The sequence below is a fragment of the Mesoplodon densirostris genome, chromosome 5, assembly GCF_025265405.1.
Source record: "Mesoplodon densirostris isolate mMesDen1 chromosome 5, mMesDen1 primary haplotype, whole genome shotgun sequence".
Taxonomy (NCBI): Eukaryota; Metazoa; Chordata; class Mammalia; order Artiodactyla; family Ziphiidae; genus Mesoplodon; species Mesoplodon densirostris.
Genome location: NC_082665.1, coordinates 110,443,816 through 110,470,620, shown reverse-complemented (window position 1 = coordinate 110,470,620; position 26,805 = coordinate 110,443,816). Strand labels below are relative to the sequence as shown.

The 26,805-nt window shown below is 40.1% G+C and overlaps 1 protein-coding gene across 7 annotated transcripts in view; it reads right to left on the bottom strand.

Moving 5' to 3' along the window:
- The window catches only part of LPP (LIM domain containing preferred translocation partner in lipoma), a 688,691-nt gene that overhangs the window by 330,931 nt on the left and 330,955 nt on the right, over positions 1 to 26,805 (bottom strand). For all 7 annotated transcript variants that reach the window (XM_060099284.1, XM_060099283.1, XM_060099282.1 and 4 more), the window contains one exon: positions 22,448 to 22,570. In XM_060099284.1, coding sequence (XP_059955267.1) covers positions 22,448 to 22,570 — 123 coding nt within the window. The remainder of the gene's footprint in view (positions 1 to 22,447; positions 22,571 to 26,805) is intronic.

Sequence of the window (26,805 nt, the reverse complement as noted above, 5' to 3'; positions counted from 1 at the left end):
CAGATGGTGTCCATGGCATCAGAAAAAAGGATTTGGAGAGGTAGAACTACCACAGTGAGGCCTCATCAATTTATATCTTTCTTGGATTTTTAAAAAACAATATGGAGCTTTAATATATGAGGGGAGATAGTATATTCCAGTACTGCCATATCTTACGTTCCAAGTCAAAAAAAACAAAACAAAAATGGAATCATTAATGAGTAAAACAAAACAAATACTTCTCTTAAAACTGTCCACCAACATCCAGCTTATATGGGAAACTGCTTTGTATTGGAACATCTCATAAATATTTTCATAAGTTCAAGGGTTTTAAACACGTTAAGTACATTCCAGAAATGAGAGTGGCACCTGTTGGTATCAAAATATAAAGCTCATGGTTTTCTTTTCCTGCCATTCCTGTGGGAGTCTTTATTTCTTCTCAGTTAGGTCTCACCCCTAGCACCAAGCACCTGTTAATGACTATTTAGATGGACCCACAGTTTTCTGGGACATCTTAGGACCACCTGGCCCCTGCACCCACCGCTTTCCAGTGGAGGCCATTCTCTACAAACTACCCTGTAAAAAGAGTGTGCAGCAGCATTGTGAGTGGGCATGTCAGTCTCCAGCTCAGGACTGGTTGTCCTCCTCTTTAAGATTGAGGGGCTTGATCCAGAAGACTTCCAAGGACCCTTCCCACATTGTAGTATTGGACAGAGGAAAGGTGAAATATGTAGCCTTTTACAAAGGGCTCTGCCATCAATACCATCCTACCCCTCCTGGTGTCTACCTTGCCCTCCTTCCTGCTTTTTAGATCTGAGTCAAATCTGTCCTGATTCTTATAGGACAAGAGATACAGTGGCTGGCAATGTTTTCATTCATAGCCCTTCTCCTTTTCTGCCTTTCCCCTCCCTCTTCTTCACCCCCAGGATTTCCTCACTTATTATCCCCACATTCAAGGCAGCAATATAAGGCAGGAGGTCTAATGAAATGTTTGAACCCAATGAACCAACACATGGACAAAAAGTGAGTAAGTACTTAATTCCTACATGATGATAAATTATCCAACTCAGGAGGCCAAGCTCTATCCATGAAACATGACACTTCTGAAGTATCTACCATAGGACGTCATGAAAGGGAGTAGGAAACACTAGGGTTGATCCTTTTGGGGTCTGAGGTAGGACAAGCTATGTGTCTTCCTCAAGGAATGAAGGCCTCATGGAATATTTTCTAACAGAACCCGCGGGGACTTGGAATCCAAATCCTTCATTTGTGAATTGAAATGCTGGCACAAGAGAAGAGAAATAGCTTGTCTGCTAAAAATCCCTCAGCAAGTTAGGGGGAGAATTAAGATAAGAATTCACATGCTCTGCCCGCTGCACCAAACTGCCTTCATCATCTTCTGGTTGTTTTACTCTCTCATGGGCTGGGCTTTGAGCCACAGGAACTCATAGTAGGATCAGTGGGAAAACGGTGTGACTGACCCCACATGGGCAGTGAGTGACTCGTGCCCCTTGTTAATCCCACCCTCAGAAGCAAAATGATCATTTGGTTTTTCCTGAGGGCTCCAAGGAAGGACATGAAGAATTAGCACAGTGCAATGGGACTGGTTTTCACGTTAGAGATGGAGATGCCTCAGGGCAGCATCTGGAGTGAGCAGGATGACACTCAGCAATGCTCCAGAGTCCCAACGCCATATTTCTTTTTTTTTTTTTTTTTTTTTTTTTGCTATACGCAGGCCTCTCACCGTTGTGGAGCACAGGCTCCGGACGCGCAGGCTCAGCGGCCATGACTCACGGGCCCAGCCGCTCCGCAGCACGCGAGATCTTCCCAGACCGGGGCACGAACTCATGTCCCCTGCATCGGCAGGCGGACTCTCAACCACTGCACCACCAGGGGAGCCCTCCCAACTCCATATTTTAACCAGAGCTGTTTCACTTTAGCCATTTTATATATCAAGTTCCAACTCAGAGTTCATTTAAACAGAGATCGCACTACAGAGGACCACTGATGTACTAGAAATGTGTTGGGACTTGGAGACAGAGGATATGCATTTAAGCAATGATTTCTCCTGTCTCCTTTTCGTGAGAATTAAGGCAAGACATTTCATATTTCTGGACCTAAATTTCATCTTACGTTAGACGGATTAACAACCTATATGTGCTAAATAATCAAAAAGACACTGTACGGTAAATGTGATTTTTGTGCAGTGAAGCACTTCCAAATCATGACTGTTACCACAGGACACTGCTACAGACAGGCCCAGCAGCTTTATAAAGAAGGGACGTGAGAGGAGAGGCTGACCCTAGTGGCTCCAGTGACTTATGACTGGTGTGATTTTACCCTGATGGGACACATGACTTTCTAGCCCCCATCCTGACAGCGTTTAGGTGAGTCATTGGCAATGAGGTATTTGCACTGAGGACAGACAGATAGAGGGATCACAGAGAAATGTAACACTGTGTACGTTTGTTGTCTGTTGCCTGAGATTCCCCATCCTGAGTCATCACTGTGTCTATAAGGCAGATAGGAAGACAGAATGAGGGAATGCATTTGCAGAAACATTTACCTGCCTTCCTTTCCAGGCATATGCCATGACATCTGCCCTACGCACCCTGAGTTCCAACCAGGCTGAACTATTTCCAGTTCCTTAATATATCTACGTAAATGCCACCTCTGGAAAGCCTCCTCTGACCTCTCCAGGAGGGGACTGGAGCATCTTCCTCTATGAATCCATAAAGTTTTGTTCATTCCATTAGTCATATACCCCTGTTATCTGTTTAGGCATCTGTTTCCTACATTAGAAGTCCCCTGTGGGATGGGGAACAGTAAGAACTGTGATCCCCTTGATTTTAAACTGCAGCATCCTGTACTCAGCATGGGCTTAACAATTGTTGCTTGAATAAAGAAGTGATACGATTTGATGAATACATAAGTTTTAAAAACTGATACAAATTAATACATAATTATCTGTAATTTTCTCAATTTGGGGCTACACTTCAATAAAAATTCCAACATAGAAACCAATTCCAATATAGGATTTCGTTTGCTGGATAGGTCACCAGGCAGAATACCAAGTAGCTGAGCTTTGGTGGGACAAGGATAGATTCCCCTCAATTTCTTTAGTTTTCCAATATTGTCCCCTGTTGTCCATTTTCTCTTCTCATCTGTCTCTTCTTACTCAGCTGCTCTCCCTGGCTTTCCCCAGACTCCCATATGTCTTTTTAAATTAAAGGCAAAAGCATCATACCACTGAAATTTCTGGATGGAACCAATGGCATGTTGTTTCTTTTCTTGGGGCCTCCTAGCATTGGTCCCTGGAGCACCCGGGGACAGGCTTAGATCCATCACTTTCAAGGGCAGTACTGCTCCTGCATGCGATCCCTCCCTACCCACTCTTTTTAAGGTAGATAGGTGGAGATGGGGATGGAAATGGTGTGGGCAAGAGCATGGTACGGGGCTTCCCTGGTGGCGTAGTGGTTGAGAGTCCGCCTGCCGATGCAGGGGACACGGGTTCGTGCCCCGGTCCGGGAAGATCCCACGTGCCGCAGAGCAGCTGGGCCCGTGAGCCATGGCCGCTGCACCTGCGCGTCCGGAGCCTGTGCTCCGCGACAGGAGAGGCCGCGACAATGAGAGGCCCGTGTACGGCAAAAAAAAAAAAAAAAAAACAGAGCATGGTACGGACAAGGATCTGAGATATAGATAAAAACGTATTAGTCATCAGGTAGAGTGGTTAAAAGTATGGGCTCCAGAACTAGATCAGTTTAGAATCTGATTAGAATCTGAATTCTGCCACTTATGAGCTGGTTTGACCTTAGGTAACTTACTTAACATCTTTGTGCCTTGGTTTTCTCATCTGTGAAAATGAGAATAATGATTACTTCATAAGATTGTTGTATAAATTAAGTGAACGCTAAGAGAATTACAGAACTTACAACATGTCTGGCACTTAGTAAATACTCAACAATGGAAACCAATAAAATATAACATAGGCCATTATAATATGATAGGATAAACTATGACATGATACAGTATAGTACAATACAACAACAGATTATATTTTCCAAAGATGGCCACAACAGTATCTCTTGTACATATGCTATTGTAGAACCTTGCCACAACCCCATCAAAAGGTGGAGTCTAGGCTTCCCTGGTGGCAAGAGAGTCCGCCTGCCGATGCAGGGGACACGGGTTCGTGCCCCGGTCTGGGAAGATCCCACATGCCACGGAGCGGCTGGGCGCGTGAGCCATGGCAGCTGAGCTTGCGCGTCCGGAGCCTGTGCTCCGCAACGGGAGAGGCCACAACAGTGAGAGGCCCCCGTACTGCAACAACAACAACAACAAAAAGGTGGAGTCTATGTCTCTTGCCCTTGAACCTGGGTGAGTCTTTGTGACTATCTATCTTAACCAACAGTGTACAGTGGAAGTGACACTATACGTAACTTCTAAAACTAGGTCATAAAAATGCATGCATTTACACCTTGTTCTCTTGGGATATTCACTCTCGCAACTCAACCACCATGTTATAAGGAAGCCCAAGTAGTGTGTGGAGGTATCCACGTGGGGAGAAACCATGATCCCTGATGCACAGCTCTAGCCAAGCTCCCAGCACCAACCTGCCAACCAATAGTCAGATATCTTGAAAGTGAATGTTCCACCCCCATGTCAAGCCACCCAGCCATATCTCACAGAGATAAACCATCCTCATGGAGCAATACCAAAATTATAGATTTGTGAGCAAAATAAACAATACTATGTTTGAGGTAGTTTATCATGTACCAATAGATGACAGATGCAGATATAGAAATAGATAAAATTATCTGTATTTTTATGAACTGATATTCACCCTTTCTGGGAAAAGGGGGTGTTTGTTTTGTGCACATCATTTGTTTCAACAAAAACATAGTTTTTTCTAAAAGGCTGTTATAGGTTATAAGGAATTTTCACAAACAAGAGTCAATGTGTTCATCACACATAAATAAGTATACATGACAAATGATAGCTCCATGTTACCAACTGAGTAACCATATCTTAAGAAAGTAAATCAGTCAAGGTCACACAGCTACTCAGAGGCAAATCAAAAATCACAAAGCCACATCTTTTTACCCCAAGTCCAGAGCTGTTTCCATTGTATCATGCTGACAATCTGGACAAAGAGGTTTGAAGACTTGATCCAACTATTGGCTCAGTTACAATCCCTGTGGCCTGAGCAAGGCCCTCTATGAGCCTTGGAGTCCTTGAGAAAATGAAGTGTTTAGATCAAAAGACCTCTAAAACCCCACACAGCTCAAATATTCTCAGAGAGTAGAAATCCTTCTACACCTGTTACAGCCTTTCATTACCTCTTATTCCTTCCAGATTGGATTCTTCTCTTGATATCCTACCTGCCTCCTCTGTCCTTGACTCACACATCCACCAGATTCCACAAGCAAATTCACGTTTGTGTTAAATCCCTGTGTACAAGAAGTCTTATTTCACCCTCTCCTATGGTAGTCAGGTTTCTAAGATGGCCCCTAGTGATCCCTGCCTCCTGGTATTCACAGCCTTGCATTATCTCCTGACTCTGAGCGTGGTCTGATCCCAGTCACTTACTTCTAACCAACAGAATGTGGTATATGTGATGGGATATCACTTTCATAATTAGGTTTCACATGATTATGACTTATATCTGGTGAGCAGGCTCTACCTTTTGCCTTCTCAGATTCCATGCTTTGATGTAATGAGCTGCCATGTTGGAGAGCTGCACATGACCAGGAGCTGAGAGCAGTCCCCAGCCAACAGCCAGCTAGAAACTAAGGCCCTCATTTCAAGAACCCAGGAGAAACTGAACTGCTGACAACAACCAGCTGGGCTTGGAAGCAGATCATTCCCCAATCGAGCCTTCAGATGAGACTGTAGACTCTGGGGCCAATACACTTATTGCAGACATGGGAGAGACTGCAAACTGATGGTCCAACTAAGCTGTGTCCAGATTCCTGGCCCACAAAAAAAATGTGAGAGTGTGTGCTGTTTTTAAGCTGCTAGATTTTTAAGCAATCTGTTGCACAGCAATAGGGAACTAATACTTTTTACTATGCATTAATAATAAGGGAGATCCTCTGAATATCACTTAAGGGAAAAACTCACTAAAAACATGAAAGCCTTGCCTCCACCCACACCACCCAGCATCTTTATCTCAGGGGATCCAAAACAAGACACAGTCTTGTTACATTTTCAATCATACCAACAGAATCACAGCCCTAAGAAACCCAGTCAGACCCTGAAGGAAAGGGATGGTGGAGTTATACTGCATCATATGAAATGCAAACAGCAGTTAGGCCTGAGGCATGAAAAGGAAAATATACTATTAGAATAGATCCAGGTCAATGTGGACACTCTGTTCAGAGTTTCTCAAGAAGGTGATAAATACCATTTAAAAGCTGCCTTATAACTCTAATACCATAGACACCGTGAGTGGAAGGAATGAGTAAGATCTGGCCTCATTTACAAATGGGGACCTGAGCCTTAGACAGAGGAATTGACTGGCTTTACACAACCTGTTAATTGCAGAACTGGGAGCAGAATCCATTTTTGTTAGCTCAATTCAGTTCTGTTTCCAACGCAAATGCAAAAAAAAAAAAAAAAAAAAAGATTCATTTCAAGCAAAATAGCAATTCACGTATTTCATTCTTAATAAATGTGACTTGCAGGTATCTTACATAAAAGGATACCAGGAGAAAAATTCATAGTACATGCATATGTGTATGACAACATCTCACATACATGTAAGTATTCAGATGCATAAATAGCTAAATGACAATTTCTAATTGCTTAGTTTTAAAAGCAGATTAGCAGAGAAATCAATGTTGGAAGGAAATGAAAAAAATTCTGTGCAAAAGGTGACAGGTTTATAATGTACTACTTCCTCCCCAAATCTGTTACAAATGTCAATATTTACCCTAGATGAGTGAGAGAATGATGTGCCTATCATAAAATATATTATGTTTAACATGATATTGCATCTGAAAACTGGAATGAGTTTGAAAAATATTTGTATAGCACTTCATAATTTACAAAGCACTTTAATGCACAGTATGTCATTTACTTCTCACAAAACCATATATGGTAAGCAGAGGAGGTATTCATATCGTGGATGAAGAAAATGAGGTTCAGAGAGATAAAGCAACTAAAATTCATACTTCCTAACATGGCAGAGCTGGAATTGGAATGCTAGTTTTCTAAATCTAAATGCTTAGTCTAAGAATTAGAGATGCAAATCATTCTCAATTAAAAACAAAAATCTTCCAGATTCTGTCAATTTACTGTGTAACCAGGGGGAAATACTTCTGAGTTTGGGTTTCCTCCTCTAGAAAATGAAGACATTAGGCTAGTGTCCACTACTGACACTACAGCGAGCCTTCAGAGAATACAGCTGTAGATGTGAGACAAAGGAGGGAAAGGATGCTGCTTATAAAACATTTGACTGACAGATCAATGTTTGCTTTAAAGGGCTCTCAAAGTATGGTCCCAACATCAGCACCATCTGGGAACTTCTTAGAAATATGAACTCTTGAGAATCACTGCAGATCTACTGCAACAGAAATTCAGAGAGTGGAGGCCAGCACTCTTCTCAACAAACCTGCCAGGTCATCCAGAAGAAGAGTAACTTGACCATAGCTGTCCACGCTTTAGTCTCTGTGCAGGTGATAAACAATGAGAATAAACTATAACAATAGTCCAATATTAGGCTTATTAAATTGTGGCAAGTTCATAATCTATGAATCATAATTTTTGTTTTTAAAGTGAACCTTATTTGGTTATCAGAGGGATTACCCTACAATCCACAGAAATAGATGTTGATGATTCATGCATATGTCAGATGAAAGGTTATTTGCTCTAGCATTGGCTTTAGAATCCATGCGTTAGAAGCCACTAAAATAACCAAAAGAACTGGACAGAAGCTGAGGAACAGCTAGACCCACACTCTTTGGCATATTGTAAGAACAATTTCCGCTATATGTAAGATAGATAACCTGTTCAGAGTTGTATAGTGATTACAGACCAAATTTATAAACCAATCTTTTTTTTACATAAAAGCAGCAACTTGGACAATTTTAAAATAGGCATTAGCATTTAATTCCCAATAATAAGATCTGCTACTGCAAATGGTGCTAACTATATACCAAACACTGTTTTAAGTGCTTTACACATGGTAACTCATTTATTCCTCATTACAATCCTATGAGGTGGATACTATAACTATCTTCATTATAGAGATGAAAAAACTGAGGTACAAAAAGCTTAAGTGACTGATCTCAGGTCACACAGAAAATGGTAGAGTTGGGATTTGAACTCAAGGCAGTCTGGTCCAAGAATCTATGATTTTAATCACTACAATATACAGCATTTTGAATAATCTTAAATTCTATGAGGCTGGTTCCAAATCATCCTGAACACCATGAATCTGGGTTCACATTATCTTGAAAAACATGAACTTGCCCCTTCAATTTGCAGACACTTTCCTCTGGTTGCACATAATGACTCCCAGAAACTTCAAACCAGTCGTATTGAAAAATCTTCTATAGTGAAATAATAAAAGAACAGAAAGAAAAATCAGTCTATACATATTTTTTCTTTTATACAGGGCAAAAGCCATACCAACTCAAAGCTGAAAACACCATGAGAGATCATCTCATTCCTCAAGTCCAGTTTACAGATATTGAAACAGACCCAAAGAGAGGTAGTGATATCTTGGCCAGTCATGGAAATTCTGGAGCTTGTAAGACATCTTAAATAATTGTTTCCAGAGGTCTAACCAAGTTGTCCAACTTGTTTTTAAGAGATGACATGTTTTTGCAAGGTTGAGGAAGTAGTGTCTTTCTGCTTCACCCTCACACTGTTTCACCTATAGCCCTTCTCAGTGTTCATCCGAGTACTGCTGATATTCGTAAAGACCATCTTCCAAGGTCATTGAAAGTTCTTGTCAGTAACAGTTCTTAAAAAATCACACATCTATACTAGCTATTATAGCAAACAGCACAAAACCATTATTGAGGCTGAGTAGTTTGTCTTAGACACAGAAATAGTCAATTTGGGGGCCTGGAATAGGACCAAGGTCTGTCTTTCCTTCCAAGTTTTATATCAGGGAACAGAAAACTCCAAACCCTGTGACCAAGAATGAGAGTACCACAAAATCTTAGCATCATTCAAATCAATTCTCCCATCTGTTGCCTGAATTCTTTTCCCAGCATTATTGCCAACATTCATTTGATAATGATGATGGTGGTGAGAGCGAGAGTAATAACAGTGTCATTAAGTGCTAGACAGCGTATCCACACATTATACACACACCCATTATTTCATGTGGTCCTCATGTAAACTCTGAGATGTATTATTAACTCAGGTTAATAACCGAGGTTTTAGAGAGTTTAAATAACTCACTTGGTAAATGCCAGAGTATCATTTCAACCAGCTCCAATGAAGGCAAACTTGCCATTTTCTGAGGCAGCCTGCATTGAACTTCAACTGTCCTTATTGGTAGAAAGGTACTGTCCTTATACTGTATTGCCGATTCCCTTTCTTGGCTTCTAAATATTAGGCTTTGTTCTGCTCTCTGCAGCTGCATAGAGGTCTGTTCCTATCTGCAGAGATTGCTATCCAAGTTAAGGATGGAAAGCACAGACAGCTTCCACAACATCCAGGCTGAATTCTACCTCTTCCTCTTCCAGAAGCATTCTCTATGTGTTTCTTTCTTAGGATGTATACTCTGTGCTGTAATTGTCAGTTTGTATTCTCCCAAAGAGACTGTGAGCTTCTTTAAGGCGGAGGCCATGCACAATTTTATCTATGTACTCCAGGCACACTGCTCGATATAGAGCTTTATTTGTTAAACTTTTAAGTGAGATATAATTTACATACCACTAAATCCACTCTTTAAAAATGTACAGTGTTCCTTAATATATTTATATCACTATCTAATTCCAGACTATTTTGATCATTCCCAAAATAACTACTGTCCCCACTGGTAGTCACTTCCTATTCTCCCCACTCCTCAGTCACTGGTGGCCACCAGTCTTTCTCTCTCTCTCTCTCTCTCTCTCTCTCTCTCTCTCTCTCTCTCTCTCTCTCTCTCTCTCTCTCTATATATATATATATATATATATATATATATATATATATATATATATTAGCCTATTCATATAAATAGAATCATGCTACATGAAGTTTTTTGTGTCTGGCTTCTTTCATACAGCATAACTTTCAAGATTCATATATGTTATAGCATGTATCAGTATTTAATTTATGATTAAATAACATTCAATTTTATGGACATACTACATTTTGTTTATTCATTCTTCGAATGATGGATGTTTAGGTTGTTTCCACTTTCTGGCTATTATGAATAACACTGCTATGCACATTCATTGACAGGTTTTTGTGTGGATATATGTTTTAATCCTTTTGGATATATAATTAGGAATACAGTTGCTTGATCAAATGATAACTCTATGTCTAATCTTTTGAGGAACTGCTAGACTTATTCTAAAATGGCTGTACCATTTTACAATCAACCAGCAACGCATGACAATTCCAATTTCACTACATTATTGCCAACATGTGTTACTGTCTGTCTTTTGTATTATAACCATCTTAGTGTGGGTAAAGTGGTATCTCATTGTAGTTTTGATTTGATTATTTCCTGGATGACTAATAATGTCAAGCATCTTTTCCTATGCATATTAGCTTCTTGTATATCTTTGGAGAAATGCCTATTAAGATCCTTTGTCCATTTTTTAATTGGATTATTTGTCTTCTTAGTGAGTTGTAAGAGTCTTAATATATTCTAGATACAAATCTCTTATCAGATATGATTTGCAAATGAATTCTCCCAGTCCATGGGTTGTTTATTCACTTCCTTGATGGTGTCATTTGAAGCACAAAAGTGTTTAATTTTGAAAAAGTCTAATTTATCAAAAACTTTTTAGCCGTTTGTACTTTTGGTATCACTGACTAATCCAAGGTCATGAAGATTGCTCCTATGTTCTCCTCTAAGAGTTTTATAGCCTTACTCCTGATATTTATGTCTTTGATCCACCTTAAGTTAATTTTTGTATATGATATGAGGGAGGTGTCCAACTTCATTCTTTCACATGTGGATATCCAGTTGTCCCAGCATTATTTGTTGAAAAAACTATTCTTTCCCCATTGAATATCTTGGTACCCCTGTCAAAAATCAATTGCTATAAGTGTAATGGTTTATTTCTGGACTCTCAATTCCATTCCATCATCTTATATGTATACTTTATGCCAGTACCACACTGCTTGATTCCTGTAGCTTTGTATTAAGTTTTGAAATGGGGTAAACCTCTGCATTTTTTTTCTTCAAAATTGTTTTGGCTATTCTGGGTCCCTTGAGTTTCCATATGAATTTTATATTTCACCTCCCAACCTCTACAAAGAAGAAAACAGGAAAATTCTGACAGGAATTAAATCTGCAGATCAATTTGGGGATCATGCCACCTTAACAATATTGTATCTTCCAAGCAAAGAACCCGAATATCTTTCCACCTATTTGGGTCTTCTTTAACATCACTCAACAATTCAACAGACATTTTATGTTCAGTTATAATCAGTGAACAAAAGAAAAAACTAAATAAATGAGTGAACAAACCAATCAATGAATAAGAGAGCTCTTAGTAAAACATACACAATGGCCACCTTCTCAAATCGCATTTCCCTTTTCAAAAAGCCACCCTTTATTAGTCCCAGTTTTCAAGCTACATTTCTGTCTTTTCCTCACATTTTTGTTTCTTGGTTTTTGCTTTTTTTTTTTTTTAAATAAATTAAGGGCAGACGCGCCCACTAAGCAACTTGAGGCAGGGACAGCAGCACATGCATGGCAGGTTTCCATGAAGATTTTCTTTTTTTTTTTCAGAATGGATATTTATTTATTTTTGGCCCCCTCACAGCATGTGGGATCTTAGTTCCCCAACCAGGGATCGAACCTGTGCCCCCTGCAGTGGAAGCAAAGAGTCCTAACCACTGGACCACCAGGGAATTCTCACATTTTTGGTCATAAATTTTATAGTTTCTTTCTCTTTTTTCCATTGATATGATGCAGTGTGGTGGAGAGGTGATGGCTGAATGATGCACCTCCATTCACATCTTTCCTTCAGAAGGTCCTCCAGGAAACTTGTTCTAACACAGCTGCCAGCACACCACCCTGAACCTCCCTCTTTTTTTTCTCCATGCGCTGGTTGTGAGGTCTCATCTACAAATAGACTTCCCTATAAACAAAGTAAAGCAACATAATTTTTAGCTATGCTAGGCTGGCTGATGAGAAAAGGAGCCCTACAATTAGGATTACATAGAATATTATGTCATCCAGGATGCTATTTGTAAAATCTGTTCCCTGGCTTTGACTGCCTTGGTAAGGATCAATTTAACATCGACCATTTAGGAAATAAAACAGCACTCTGTGTAGGTTGGGTGGCAGAGAGAACCAAGAAGACTCCTTACTACACCTCCAGCAGTACCTGAGAAATAACATTTTCCAGTATTTTCATATAAGTAGTACAATATCAAGGTGGAATTCAAAACAGTTCAAGACAATTTACAAATGATTTGGGTAATAGGCTTACATGTCTCACTACTAGTCCTTCAAGCTTTCTGAAACACCACATTTCTTAAAAGGAACAAATAAATATTCTATCTCTTTAGCCCACTTTAATTCTTTTATTTTACTTACACAACCAGAATATGTTACTTTAATGGATCCACTGTTTACCATCAATATAAGCAAAGAATCCATTTAGACTTAAATTATCTCTTTAAAATAAGTATGGAGTTTACTTTTTTTTTTTTTTTTTTTTTTTTTTTTTGCGGTATGCAGGCATCTCACTGTTGTAGCCTCTCCCGTTGTGGAGCACAGGCTCCGGACGCGCAGGCCCAGCGTCCTTGGCTCACGGGCCCAGCCGCTCCACAGCATGTGGGATCTTCCTGGACCGGGGCACGAACCTGTGTCCCCTGCATCGGCAGGCGGACTCTCAACCACTGTGCCACCAGGGAAACCCTGAAGTTTACATATTTTTAAGGATGTTCACAGGGACATATAGATAGAAAGTTTATTGCCATTTAAAAAGCACAAGTTAGGTTAAGGCAATTAATTAGTTGTGAAATAGCTTATAATTGGCATACACTTAGGTCATTTCAAATATCGTGTCAGGAGGTATCAGAAATAATGTGGTAAAGGAAGGAGATGAATCATAGAGTCTCAAGCAAAAGTCATATGATAATTCTGCAGACTTTTGCTTTTTTTCTGAAAAAAAAGGAAGCATATATCAGCTCATCAGTCAGGTAACTTTTTGTCTCCTATCACTGAATTCAAAGAATTGATTGTGTTGATCTTTGTTTTAGGCAACACTGAGTAACATGAAGGTCTTCTCTTTTCAGCAGTTCCTTAGAGGATACAGAAAAGAACTTGATGTTTATTTTTATATCAACCCAATAATAAGAGAATAGTTATAGTATTGAATTATAACCCCAGATAATATCATCTTTTCAACCAAGTGCATTGCCTTCAAGTGATATAAGGCAGTGCAGGGGTAAAGGTAGAAATTTTAGCTGATTCAGCAGCTACCATTAAGTTGTCCTTATAAAACTCATTTGCCTCAGCTGTACTATTTTTTATTGGTGCAAATACCTGTTAATTATGGAAAAATCAGAAAGCAGTTATAACTATGTCATATACTAACTCGGTATCAATTCCAGAGTGGGTTCTCTAGCAGATTTCTAGGGTGTGAATCCTTACATCAATATTGGATTTGATGACAATATTTACTTATTTATTCAGCACATATGAATTTGTATGTCTCTTGTTTGCCAGGAAACGAAAAGATAATCTTGCCTCAAGGACTTCATACTCTGGTATTTAACACAATTATATTTTTACTGTTCAAGCTTAAGGCATTATGCACTTTTATACTGTCTCTGTAAGGTATAGTCTGTGAGGTACAATTATTAGAATTTTTACTTTATATTTGAGTAATTTGTGATTTAGAACAACAAAACATAATCCATTTGTATTCTGTGGTCTTGAACTCCAATATGACAGCACAGATTAGGTGCATGTTTGGGTGAGGGCCTGGGACCTCAGAGAGGTCAAATTCACAGAGAGGCAAATTCTAAAATTCACAAGTGGCCCTGTCTGCATTTACAGATGAAAATTATACTTACTGGCTCAACAGCAGTAAGTGCCCAATTTGTACCTTTTATTTCAATAAAATTCCAGTTTGTAGTTTTATGTAAACTGGAAATATGTATGTTCAAACTATGAAACATAACAAATTAAACTTTCATATTTGTAGTTGATATATTCACTGAAAGGCGATGTATAACTTTCCTGGTAATTCTTCCACAGTGTGAAAGGAAACTTAGCAATTATACTCCAACGTGGTATTTTGTGGAGAGGACAGACCAGTTACTCACCATGACAAATGGTGATATGTAGGATTGGTTATTAACCACCTCCAACCTTCTGTCTAGAGAGGCCATCGTTATCATCATTATACTTTAGTTTGGCATATAAAGGAAATGGATGTCAAAATGCACAAAACAGTGACAATATCTTATCTGAAATTCAGCTTTTGCTCTTAAAACACAATATTCCCATGTATTTGCCATGGTAAAATCTAATCATCTCGAGTAAAAAATACAGCCGGATTTGCATTTTGTTGTTTATTTGCTTTTAAATTAAAAAAGAAGAAGAAGAAGAAGAAGGGAATAAAGGGAACCATGGGGTTTGAGACCAAGGCTACTACCAAAATAGATATTTAAACAGTGGGAGAGGAAGACAGAAATAAGAAAACCAGTCCTGACAAGAAAGCTCTTTAATTTTGCAAATGTGATGTGTGTGTCTGCATGGACATAAGGCTAATTATTTCCACTAAGATGCTGTTGTAAAATGGAGAAGCTCAACAGGCATCTTTGTGAGTTTCTTTTTAAACCAATGCCTGGATGGAGTGACTAAGTGTAATGTAACACAATCATCTCTGAACCAAGGTCTTGCAAACATATCACAGCTAAAGGTTACCCCAGGGACCATGGCCAGGGTACCATAGAAGACTCCCCCCGTTCCTGCCCTAGGCTCCAGCAGAGCTGGCTTCTCCTGGGTACTCTCGGCAGCAGCTGCCTTGCTTACCTTCCTCCTATTTCACTGCTGGGAGCTAACCTACACCACATACTCAGAGCACACCCTTACATTGGGACAAGTAAAATGGGCATTTTGGGGCAAAAGTTTTGTAGAGGTTCAATTCAAGGTAGATCTTCAACCTAAAGTTCCACTCTGAAAATGTGACATTATCATGGTGCTCAAAACAAGATTAAAGTTAACTTTATTATGCTTGTCATATAAGACACAAACACAAACATCACCCTCTTAAAAAGGAGGAGGAGGTATTCATGTTATTGAGATGCAGTTATATACAATCTAAAAATCAACTGCCCATCATCAAACTCACGGCATGCAACTCTGAGTCAGCTAAGGGCTCCACCACCTCCACCTCATTGTTACTTAATGTTGAGGCTTCCTGGCAGGTACAGACTAATTCAAAATAACCCAGATCTTCTAAATATGGGCACCGCCAAGAATTAGATCCCCTGTTCTTTTAAAATGGTATTTTTGTCTCTATTATTTTATTGGACTCCATTTGGTATCATATATGAGGTTTCTACTATATTTCAACTTTGACCCTAGCTCTCAGAGAAAACTATTAGTAAACAGACAGTACAGACACATAGACAAATCTGTTTTTCTTTCTTAAGCAAATCACAGTATGCACCTCATTTTTTCCCAGTTGAATATGGGAAGAGAAAATGACACTATCCACACCTCTTCTCTTTTCCAAGAGTATAATACCCAGTTCCTATCTCCATTCCCAAGAAGCCAAACAAAGCAGCAGCAAAGTCCCAGTGTGCAGGGATAGTCTACATCTTACCACACAGTATCAGCATGTTGCAGCCTTCATCTCCCAGTGGCCTGCACGTTTGGGTTGCAACGAATAATATGGAATATTAAAAACTTAATTCCTAATTAATCTCCCCTACAGCTGCTCATGGCTTTTGCAGGCTAGAACATGGAGCATAAGAGAGTATAAGATCCATGGCACCATAAGACTCCACCCTGATTATGCTGCCTGCAAGCCCTCAGGCCACATGAATTCCAAATAAAAAGCCTTCCATGCAACACAGACACAACTGAAATAATTTCTTAGGTTGCCTCATAGATTACTGCTCTATGAAAGGGACTCAGTGTGGCAGCACTGGAATTTCAATTTGAGATGTGTCCATGTGACCAAACAGCATGTATGTACTCAGTTTCCAAATAGACTAAGAAATTACAATACTTTTTAAATGCTTTAAATGAGAAAGATAAATATATCATTGATAGCGCAACCAGCATTCAGAAAGGATAAACCCCAAACTTTCAAAGACCTGAAGCTTCAAAGTAAGCTCCAGACACAAGCTAGCAATCCCAAAACAAAAATGGGAAGGATTGAGTGGACTGTTGCTCAAAGCCAACATCTTATTTCTTGTAACTCTAGAACAATATGGTATCTCTGCAAAAGGGGAAAAACTGTAGCTACCATGCCCATTTTAGAAATATAGAAAAGGAAGCTAAGACTGGTGATGTGGAGAATTCACACAGTTGGAGCTCTTATAGAGAGGTGATCACAAGGAATTGAGAAGATAGTGCTCTTCTTATTGGCAAACTTGGGAGCCTAGACTATCAAACTAGGTCCAACCTTATTCTTATCCCTGGAATCTCTCCAATTTTTTTCATACTAGTCTAAATGAGGATAGTGAAATTTCAATTGCAAAGAAATTTGATTCAAAAATACTAAATCTCCAGTTACAATTAATATACAATGTCTGAAAGTTCTTCCAAGTCACCTAGGTGCCAGCTCCAACCCTACTAAACTCACTTCAGGGAAGAAAAGGCAGCTTTGTAGTAGGAATTAGAAGGCCAGCACTCCAGGCCTGGTTTTGTCAAGAGAAGGGAAAGAAAATCGTAAGTCCATAGATTTATCCTTTGTCTTCTAAGAAATCAAGAGAATTTCAATGTGACCCCGTGTGGCTCTTCCCAAGAGTCTAAGCTGTACTTTTATTAACAGCAGAAAGCCAGATGGGTGGGATCGAGACACATACTAATTCAAAGACACTATACTATCATAAATTTTCTGTTTACCTTTATGTTTTTGATCTGTCTACTCCTTTATGTTTCCAAGCCATATTTTAGGGAAAGTACCACAAAAGAAAGATATTTTGGAATAAACTAATTGAAATGCTAAAGGGAACCAAGGTGTCCCTTGGTTCCTCTTAGCATCCACAGGGAACCATTACCTCATGGTTCAAGCAAAACAGAAAAAAATCATTCATCCTATCTCTAGCTGAGCCTCACTGAGCAATGCTCTTTCCTTCCCTAGACAAAAACTTTCCTTCTGTAAAGTAAGAGTTTGGCTACATGACCTCTAAGCTGTGATACTCTCATATCATACTGAGTCTGCAATTCATCCCACAACCACTTCCAAGCTTCTCACACCTGTTTTTCTAAAACCACTCCCTAATACACACATTTTTAAATGATCAGAAATTTTACTGCTAAACACTAAGGTAGGTTAATTGCATTACTCTGGGCAGTGGCTGGCACAGATGTATAATTTATATCTTCTGTAAAACTTGCTAAAGGTGTTACCCCCAAACCCACTGTAGCCAGAAACACTGCTGCTACCCGCCCCTCCCCCCCAAATTTCTCCTTTTACTGAGAGAGTCCTTGGGCATCAAGGCTACTTAGGTATTAAATTAATGCCTGTGATTTCATCTGCCATTCATTTTGTATTCCACATACCCTATATCATAATTGAACTACCTTATTCTTCCAACAAGGCATTCACTTTCAACATTGCTTGACTTTCTCATTCCTGTTATTCTCTCATTTGAATCCCATGCCTTTCCCATGACATATGCAGCCAAGGGAACTCAAATTCTACCTGCTCTGTGCAGTCCTCCCTGACACTTCCCTAGAAAAGTATAAAATATAATGTTGATGAACTTCCCTGGTGGCGCAGTGGTTGAGAGTCTGCCTGCCGATGCAGGGGACACGGGTTCGTGCTCCGGTCCGGGAAGATCCCACATGCCGCGGAGCGGCTGGGCCCATGAGCCATGGTCACTGAGCCTGCGCGTCCGGAGCCTGTGCTCCGCAATGGGAGAGGCCACAACAGTGAGAGGCCCGCGTACCTCAAAAAAATATATATATAATGTTGATATTCCTATCTTTGATTTCCCAACAATTTCAACATCTGGTGAGTCACACAATAACTTAAAGTAGTACATCCAACAAAGCCCTTCTTTTGTGTCCCTCTGAATTGTTTATGCATTTGTCTCTTCTGTAAGACTGCGGATTACTCTAGAGCAAGAACATGCTGACACACTAACCTCTATATTTCCAATGCCTAATCCACAATGGGATCTCAGTAAATGTTAGCTGAATGAATGAAAAGGTGGAATGAAGCCATATTTCCCAAATAAAAATATGGAAAAATAAGTGAACAGAAATAAAGTTGGGAAATCTGAGAGTGGAAATTGCCCCTTTCGAAAAAGGGAGAAAATGCCCCATAAAAATATATTTTCAAGAGCTCAGATATTTTTCAAAGTTGTTATGTGAATAGAACAACTTTGGACCACTTACTCTACAAACATTCCACCTATATGATCATTTTCTGCTCAATCCATGAGTCAAAGCAGCCTTGCAAAGGTGATTCAGAGGTGGGTTCGGGGAAAGCACACAACACATGCTTGAATATTGAGAAATCACAGACCTGCTAGCCTACTTTAAGTAGTCAGGTGATTCAACAGGTTTTGCAGTTTGCTTTGGATCAAAAATGGAAACATCAAAATTGGGCAGTAACAGTCTACATTTCTAGGACTTTTCAAGTACCTTTTGATTACAACACAACACAGACTACTGCAGACATCATCTTCTCTTAGCACATACTTTTAATATTTTAAGTGTGTGATTATTGTTCTCACAGCATATCATTATGTTAACCAATAAATACTAACACATCTAATTTAGTTCCACCAGAGTAAACATAATTCAGAAGAATGAGCTGCTTCTCCCAATTAACTCTTGCTTTCCTAAATTAGAATAATAAAGAAGTTAGAATGGATCACTCTTTAATTTCTGAATGGAACAGGCAGCTGAAAAGTGGAATTCTCAACCTGTTCTACTTAAGAGTTATCACTATTATTTTTTTTAATTTTTATACAATTTTTAAAGGTAATTTTCCATTTAGTTATTACAAAATATTAGCTATATTCCCTGTGTTGTACAATATATCCTTGAGCCTATCTTATGCCCAATAGTTTGTACCTTTCACTCCCCCACTCCTATATTGCCCCTCTGCCCCAATTTTTTTTTACCCTTTGAATATTCTTCTTTTTATGAGAAAGCCATACTCAAGGGACACTGTTACTCATGTGACTGATCAGTGTCCCTTGAGTATGGCTTTCTCATAAAAAGAAAAACATTCAGAGGGATATTCTCAATCTGGTTCTAGAACTTAAAAGTCAAACACAGGTCTAAATTCAAGGTCCAGCTGTGCTCACATTGTACTCATATGTCCTAACTTAGTTTCCTCATCCATAAAATAAGCACACCATCTATATCTCAGAGTTGAGATATATGTATTTCACTGAAGTGTGAACAGATGTGAAAGTGCTTTATTTTACAATCAGTAAAGCACTGTCCAAATATCAGTGATTATGAATTTGTGTGCACAGTGAGATTGCTCAAACAAAAATGTGGCTACTGAATAAACCCATTAAAATGCAGTGGTTGGGCTTCCCTGGTGGCGCAGTGATTGGGAGTCTGCCTGCAGATGCGGGGGATGTGGGTTTGTGCCCCGGTCCAGGAAGATCCCTCATGCTGCAGAGTGGCTGGGCCCATAAGCCATGGCCGCTGAGCCTGCGCATCCGGAGCCAGTGCTCCGCAACGGGAGAGGCCACAACAGTGAGAGGCCCGCGTACCGCAAGAAAAAAAAAATGCAGTGGTTTATGGGAGGCATGTGTAGACACAGTCTTAAAGGATGAAGGCTATATTAAGCAAAAACCTCTATGCAGAATCTCCCCAGTGTATATCAGGGTGTGAGAATTTAGGAGGGGGAAAAAAAGAGCAAACAAAACTCCTATTTAAAAAGGGGGAGAGGGCATAGAAGTATTTACTCACAAAATGGATGAGTCCAGGGGCAAAGTCAGTGGCCTTGCTGTTCCGAGAAAGTGGGCTTGAGGTATATGCTTGGGTGGAATTGGAAACATGCTTAACATCAAACTACAGTTTGCTGGAAAACATTTCTGAGACCTGGGTCCATCCTCTTGCATCTTTCCAGAGTTTGTTTTATTTCCTATGTTCCTTTTTCAGGATGAATTATAGCTTTCCCCTGCTTGAAAACCTTCAACTATCACCCATTATTTATAAAAGACAGACCAAAATCTTAATCTGGCATTCAAACAAGTCCACAGGCTGTTAGCAGGAAACCTCCAGGCCTGTAGTCCACTTGAAGCTTTCGATGGCCTCGTCTGCAGCCACCACGCTGCTTGCAGTTCTCTGAATGCAGCCTGGACCTTCCTGCCCCGTGACTCAGGCTGCTCTCTCTCCCCTCTTTCTTCCAACATCACCGTTCCACCCATCCCTTAGCTGAACGTGCAAATCTTCAGATGAAACTTCTCAGATGTTGCCACCATGAAAAGAATATCTCGCTCTTTTCCTTGTGCTTCTATATATCTGCCATTGTTGAACTTAGGATACTATAGCCTCCTGGAAGATTACAACTTGGTCCTATTTTTCTCCCTTTCAACCTCCTAACAGTTCCCCCAAAGACCACAGCCCATGATACCTACCTGCAGCTCAGCACGTGTTTACAGAAATAAAGTGCATTTTCACCACTCACAGGTCTAGTGGAGCCAAGGGTAACGAGAGCTAAGGAAGAGCTAAGCTCTAGTGTGTTTTGCCTTGTGTCCCTACATAGCTGACAGTCCCATTGTATGTCTAGAAAAGGCAATGGGAACATGTCTAAAGAGGAGAGCACCTTACAAAGTTCTGTGTTGAAATGACTGACAGCAGAGAAGCAGGACTGGCTTTTAATCTGTGAAATGAACCATTGTGAATATAGAGGCTGCTGTTGAAGAACTGGAGTGCTGTAGGTCAAGCAAACATCACACGAGAGTTAAACAACCCAGTGACAACAGTGCCAGTCCAAGATCTGCATGCAGAGTCCTGCTGGCTGTCTTCTGAGGACTCACAAGCCCTGAAATTGATTTGCCGTTACTTTCTCAAGACTGGAGGGAGGCAGGGAATGACCACAAGCAGTGCAAGGTCGGCTTCCAAAATGCAGATAATAAATGAAGGTGCATGAGGATACGGGGAGGGGGAAAGGTAAGCTGGGACAAAGCGGAAGAGAGGCATGGACATATATACACTACCAAACGTAAGGTAGATAGCTAGTGGGAAGCAGCCGCATAGCACAGGGAGATCAGCTCGGTGCTTTGTGACCACCTGGAGGGGTGGGATAGGGAGGGTGGGAGGGAGACACAAGAGGGAGGGGATATGGGAACATATGTATATGTATAAATGATTCACTTTGTTATAAAGCAGAAACTAACACACCATTGTTAAGCAATTATACTCCAATAAAGATGTAAAAAAAAAAAAAAAATGAAGCTGCAGAAGAATAGCCATGCTCCAAAGGAAGCCAAAGGCCACAACGAAGAACTGGTAACAAGGCACCATTTGCATTAAAAAAAAAAAAATAGATTAATTGCTGTCACCAAATTCTGGTAAGATTGGGGAGAAACTCATATATTCAAACTGCTGGTGCCAGTATAAGCTATGTACCACCAGTGGAAAGAAAAGTAAAGAAAGCACTCGTAATCCCCAATGTAGAAATCCCGCTCCAAAAAAAATCTGAGTTAGGGAAATAGCTCCAAAGAAAATAGACACGAAAATGCCCCACATAGCATTACTTCCAACAAGCAAAAAAGCAAGCCGCCTCAATATCCAACATAAGGAATTTCTTAGAAAAGATGTAGCCCTCACCCTAACTTTTACATAGCCATGCTAAGCCATATTTCTGAAGATTATACCAACATATAACAAAATATCCACCTAGACAAAGCCAGAAAAAGAGCAGGGCAATGGAATAAGAGATTTAATTTTAGAACATTTGTGTTTAACACTGTTGGGTTATTTTAAAGAAAATACTAATCAAATCAATGAAAGAAATGTCTGTTACCTAACACATGTTGATATTAAATAAAAAGACAACTTAGACTGTTGACTCTGAGAAAATCCAAAAAGAATGGAAGGGATAAAAGAAGTAGCTTGTTCTTTCAGATAATTGCAGGTTATCTGTGGTGCCTATTTGCAGATAGCTCTTACCTGTGGAGGCCGAGGCTTGTAGGGGGAGCTGCACTCCAGGTCAGCCAAGATGCTGGTCAATGAGTCGATCTCAGCGTCCAGGCTCGAGCGTCTCTCCTCAAGGGTCTTGCCTCCAGGATTTCCCTGTGAGAAGCAACACAGTCATGTTAAAAAGGGAAATTTCCAGTTTCCATCCATATCAATCTGAGTTCAAATTTCTCAAGTTATACTGTGACTTTGTCCAAGTTTTTCTGCACCTCATTTCTTTTAGCTTTTATAAAATCTCAGTGAGGTAGGCTGGAGAATTATCCCTCTTTGACAGGTAATAAAACTGAAATATATGAGGTGATTTTCCTAAAGTCATACTCTTATTTAGAGGATATTTCCTTTGATGAATATCCAAGTTAAAGGAAGTAAATGTCTCCATCCCTGCACTCAAGGAGCAGATCCAACTAGGGACATAATGCAAATTCCGCGTTCAGAAACCACTGTATAGAATGATGACATTTTAGTTGGAGCAGGAAAAGGCAAGGAGAGACTTACAGTCCAGGAAGAGGAATGGAATCAGTGTGAGATCAGTAGACTAGGTGTGTCTGTGTCAGAGAGAGATGGCAAGCCCCAAGCGATGCCCCTAAAAAGTCAACTAGAATAAGACTGCTCAGAGTCCTGGCCAAGGGGCTGCAGAGGAAGCATGTGGCAGTGACCACTGATTATGAACCGGGGGATCTGTGGATTTCATATGTCAGTGTCCCATGTTAGCACAAGCACCGACTGCTACCGGCATTGAGAATTCATGTGGAGCGAACAGAGGGCAATAACACCGCCACAAGGGCATCCCCAGGAAGTGGGAGCAAGCTTAGGAAAAACAAGCAAACAGTTTGCCTAGAGCTTAAGGCAAGGAAATAGAGAGTGAAATACAAAGGAACCATAAAGGTCGCCCTAGAATTTGGAAGCAGGGTGAGTTAAAATAATTTTTTAAGGTGACAATGTAATAAGGATCATGGACATGTGATGAGACTGTGTCTGAAGACTCCATCAAGAAATCAAAGTGAATCTGCAGTAAGGCCCAGTAGGAATGAAATAATGGGAAGTTAGTGTAATTGAATTAACTCTATTGCACTTGTCTAAGGAAGTTAAATATCAGTATAGTGTCTGGAAGAGTTTAGAAAAAAACCAAGAAACCAGAGTTTCCTCAGTGACAACAAAAACTAGGGTACCCTGACAAGCTAGCATTAAAATCTTACAATTCTCTAGGTAAATTTATCTTTTTAATGAATATGATGCATCAGACAATGATAGCATAATGGTATTTCCAATTAAGACCACTAGTTTCTTTTCCCTTAGAAGCTTGTTCCCAAAACCTTCCCTGAGTTCTTATACCTATTTAATTCTCTGCATAAAACATCTCTATTGGGACCTAGCATATTGGTCAGTCTCTTGTGAATTTGGCCAGCATGAGTTAATCCCTCTGGACCTTATCTATCCCAGGCACGATGATAACATCAAGATGTATGAAGCTATAGCCCAGTCCCTTGGAGCCAAACCCGAAGACTGCTGCCTGCCCCGTAGGCAGTGGCATCTGTTCTTGTGAGCCCTCTTTAACTATGGGTACATTTAATCACATTATCTAAAACAACCTTCTCATCATTTTCTCTTTCTGGATGCATCTGTATGACCCCTCTATGGCACTCTATCCCCTCACCCTGTTTTGCTTATTTTTCTTGTAATATCTATCACCTTCTAACATTATATTTTATGTATATTTGTCTGTCTATTATCAGACTCCCCAGGAGAATGTAAGCTTCATGAGGGCAAGGAATTTGTCTGTTTCCCTCCTCATTATTTCCCCAGAATCTTGCTCAGGGCCTAATCCATGAACGTGTTCAATGAATAATTTGAGTAAACAAATGAATAAGTAATGGCAGACTCTGCCATAGGTCCAGCCCATAACCTTTTCCATATAAACATCTTTTGGGTAAAATCAGCTAAAAGTACAGCAGGATCAGTGGATACAAGGGAAGCAAAAAGGCTCAGTGTGCCTGTGTGTACACACTTGTGTGTGTCTGTGTATTTCACGCTGTACGGCCCAGATTTGAAGGTCATCCTTGTGAAAATTGAGAGGCTCTCCTCAGCCCTCTTGCTACAGCCAGAAATGGGAAAACAGTGAAATGACAGGTTGGTTGTGTCTTCTCAGAGTCTGAATTTCCATTTGACCAAACCCTCTAAGACTAGTGGGTCTCTGCCCTGGGACCAGATGTTTTCAAAGAGCTAATCCCTCTATTAGAGGTGATCTCATCTTTACTTCACTGAGTATTAATAACTATGAAATACTGTGGTATTATTAAGAAAAAAAGATCCTCAACAATTTAAAATTCAAGTGAACATTCTGGCAATGGATTCTGGTACAAGGAAAATAGGATCTCAGTTGCATTATGGAAGGCAACTGAGAATTGTGTGAACCTGATTCTCTTATATGCAGTTATAAAACGTGATTATTAACATGAATTTGATCACTATATTCCCATATACTCACAGACAGCACAAAATATTGGTAAGGGTGGTGGACTGGAGTCTAGTTAAATTCTTCCTTGGGCCATAGTTTCCTCATCTCTAAAACTAGGAGAACATCACCTGCCCTACTGAAGCCAGAGGGACATTACAAGACTCAGATAAGAAAATAGATGGGAAAAACACTCTTTAAATTGTAAAGCACTATAATTATTATGATTTTCATAAACTGCATTAATTATAGCAACCAGTAACTATAAATTAATATGAATAATATAGCTATTGTTAATTCTTCTTCTTAAAGGGAGCACAATTCATTAAGTATTCCCTTGGGGTATCAGTAAAGAGACAGGATTTAATCAGGTCTTCAACATCTGTACTTCACTGTAGCAGACAGCACAGCAACTGCCCAGGCCCTGAGTAAAGGGATACCATGGAGCCTCAGAAGTCACAGAATTACCCTGAGCCATGCAATGAAACAAGTAATTATAGTGTCCAACCAGACTGTGCATGTAAGACCTCTGAGTTGGGACGACTCCTCATTTTCAGTTTCTCGTATTAGGTTGATGCCAAGTTCCAGCCTAATGCTGTGAGATTTTTCACCCAAGACCCCCCTTGCTGCCCTACCTGGCTTTCTGATAAGAACTTTGTTCCTAAATTTCAATCCCCATTATGGACTAGGATAGGCTTCTTTCTCACCACTGATTCTCTACTTAATGTCTCAGTTCAAACAACTGAAGTCCTGCACAAGTCTCACCACCAGCCCTTCTCTTGGTGCTTCATCTACTACCACAGCACCTTTAGATCTGGGAACTACCTTGCTACTCTCAACACTTTAAACTACACACTGGAGGACATAGTCCTATAACCAGCTAATGGAATCCTACACACTTACCTACATGTCTTCTCCTTAACTCCCTGTCACTGCAGCCTTACCAGTCACCTGACAGTTGAATGACCTGCCCGAGGCCAAGTAACAATAAGGAAGAGTCTCCTGACTCTTGGCCTAATGCTTTTTCCAGATACCAAAGGGCCTCCTATAAAGTGGTCACTATAATAATAATGATTCTTATGCTCTTCAACGATAAGTAGAGAGATTCCATTGTCTTAGTCCAGGATCTGCCGAAAACAAAGCCTGAGACAAAGGCTTGTGTGCAGGTCATGGATTTTGGGAATCAGTCCCCAAAAACAGTACTGAAGGACCAGGCAAGTTAAGCAGGAGAGGAGGGAAAGCCAATTCAAAGGTGCTGAATTGAGCTGGTCACCAATACGGATAACTAGGGCTCCATTTTCCTGGGAGCCCTCCAAGGATCTCCGTGAAAAGTGCCTCAGATTTTCCCATGTAGGGAATGAGAGAAGAGAATGTTCATCCTCTGGCTCTAGTTCTCTACTGGTTTAGAATCACCTACAGGGATATTCACTCCCTCATGCTTGTCCCAAGAAGTACAGAGGTAGCAGAAAAGTCCCAGGACAGAGAGTGAGAGAAAGGTTTTACAGCTGAGGCTGTGCTGCCTCAGGTACTGCTAGGTCATACCTATGCAGTGGTGGTTGCCATGGCTATGGCTGGCGTCTGAAGGTGGAATGACAGGGTGAGAAGGAGGGCACAAAGGGTGTCCAGTGACTGTGTCCCCTTATTAACAGCTATAAAACTCACATGAATAAGCCATTCATGGAATATTATTTCCTATAAGACACTTAATTTCATTCATTCAATAAATATGTATATGATAAAAGCTCACCAAATCACAATCAGGGCTTATTATAATGTGGAAAATCATAATTCTTAGTGCCACTACTAGAATTACAGGGTGATGACTCTCCCACTGTAAGTACACAGAAATATACTTTAAAATAGGGCCCAGAACCAGAAT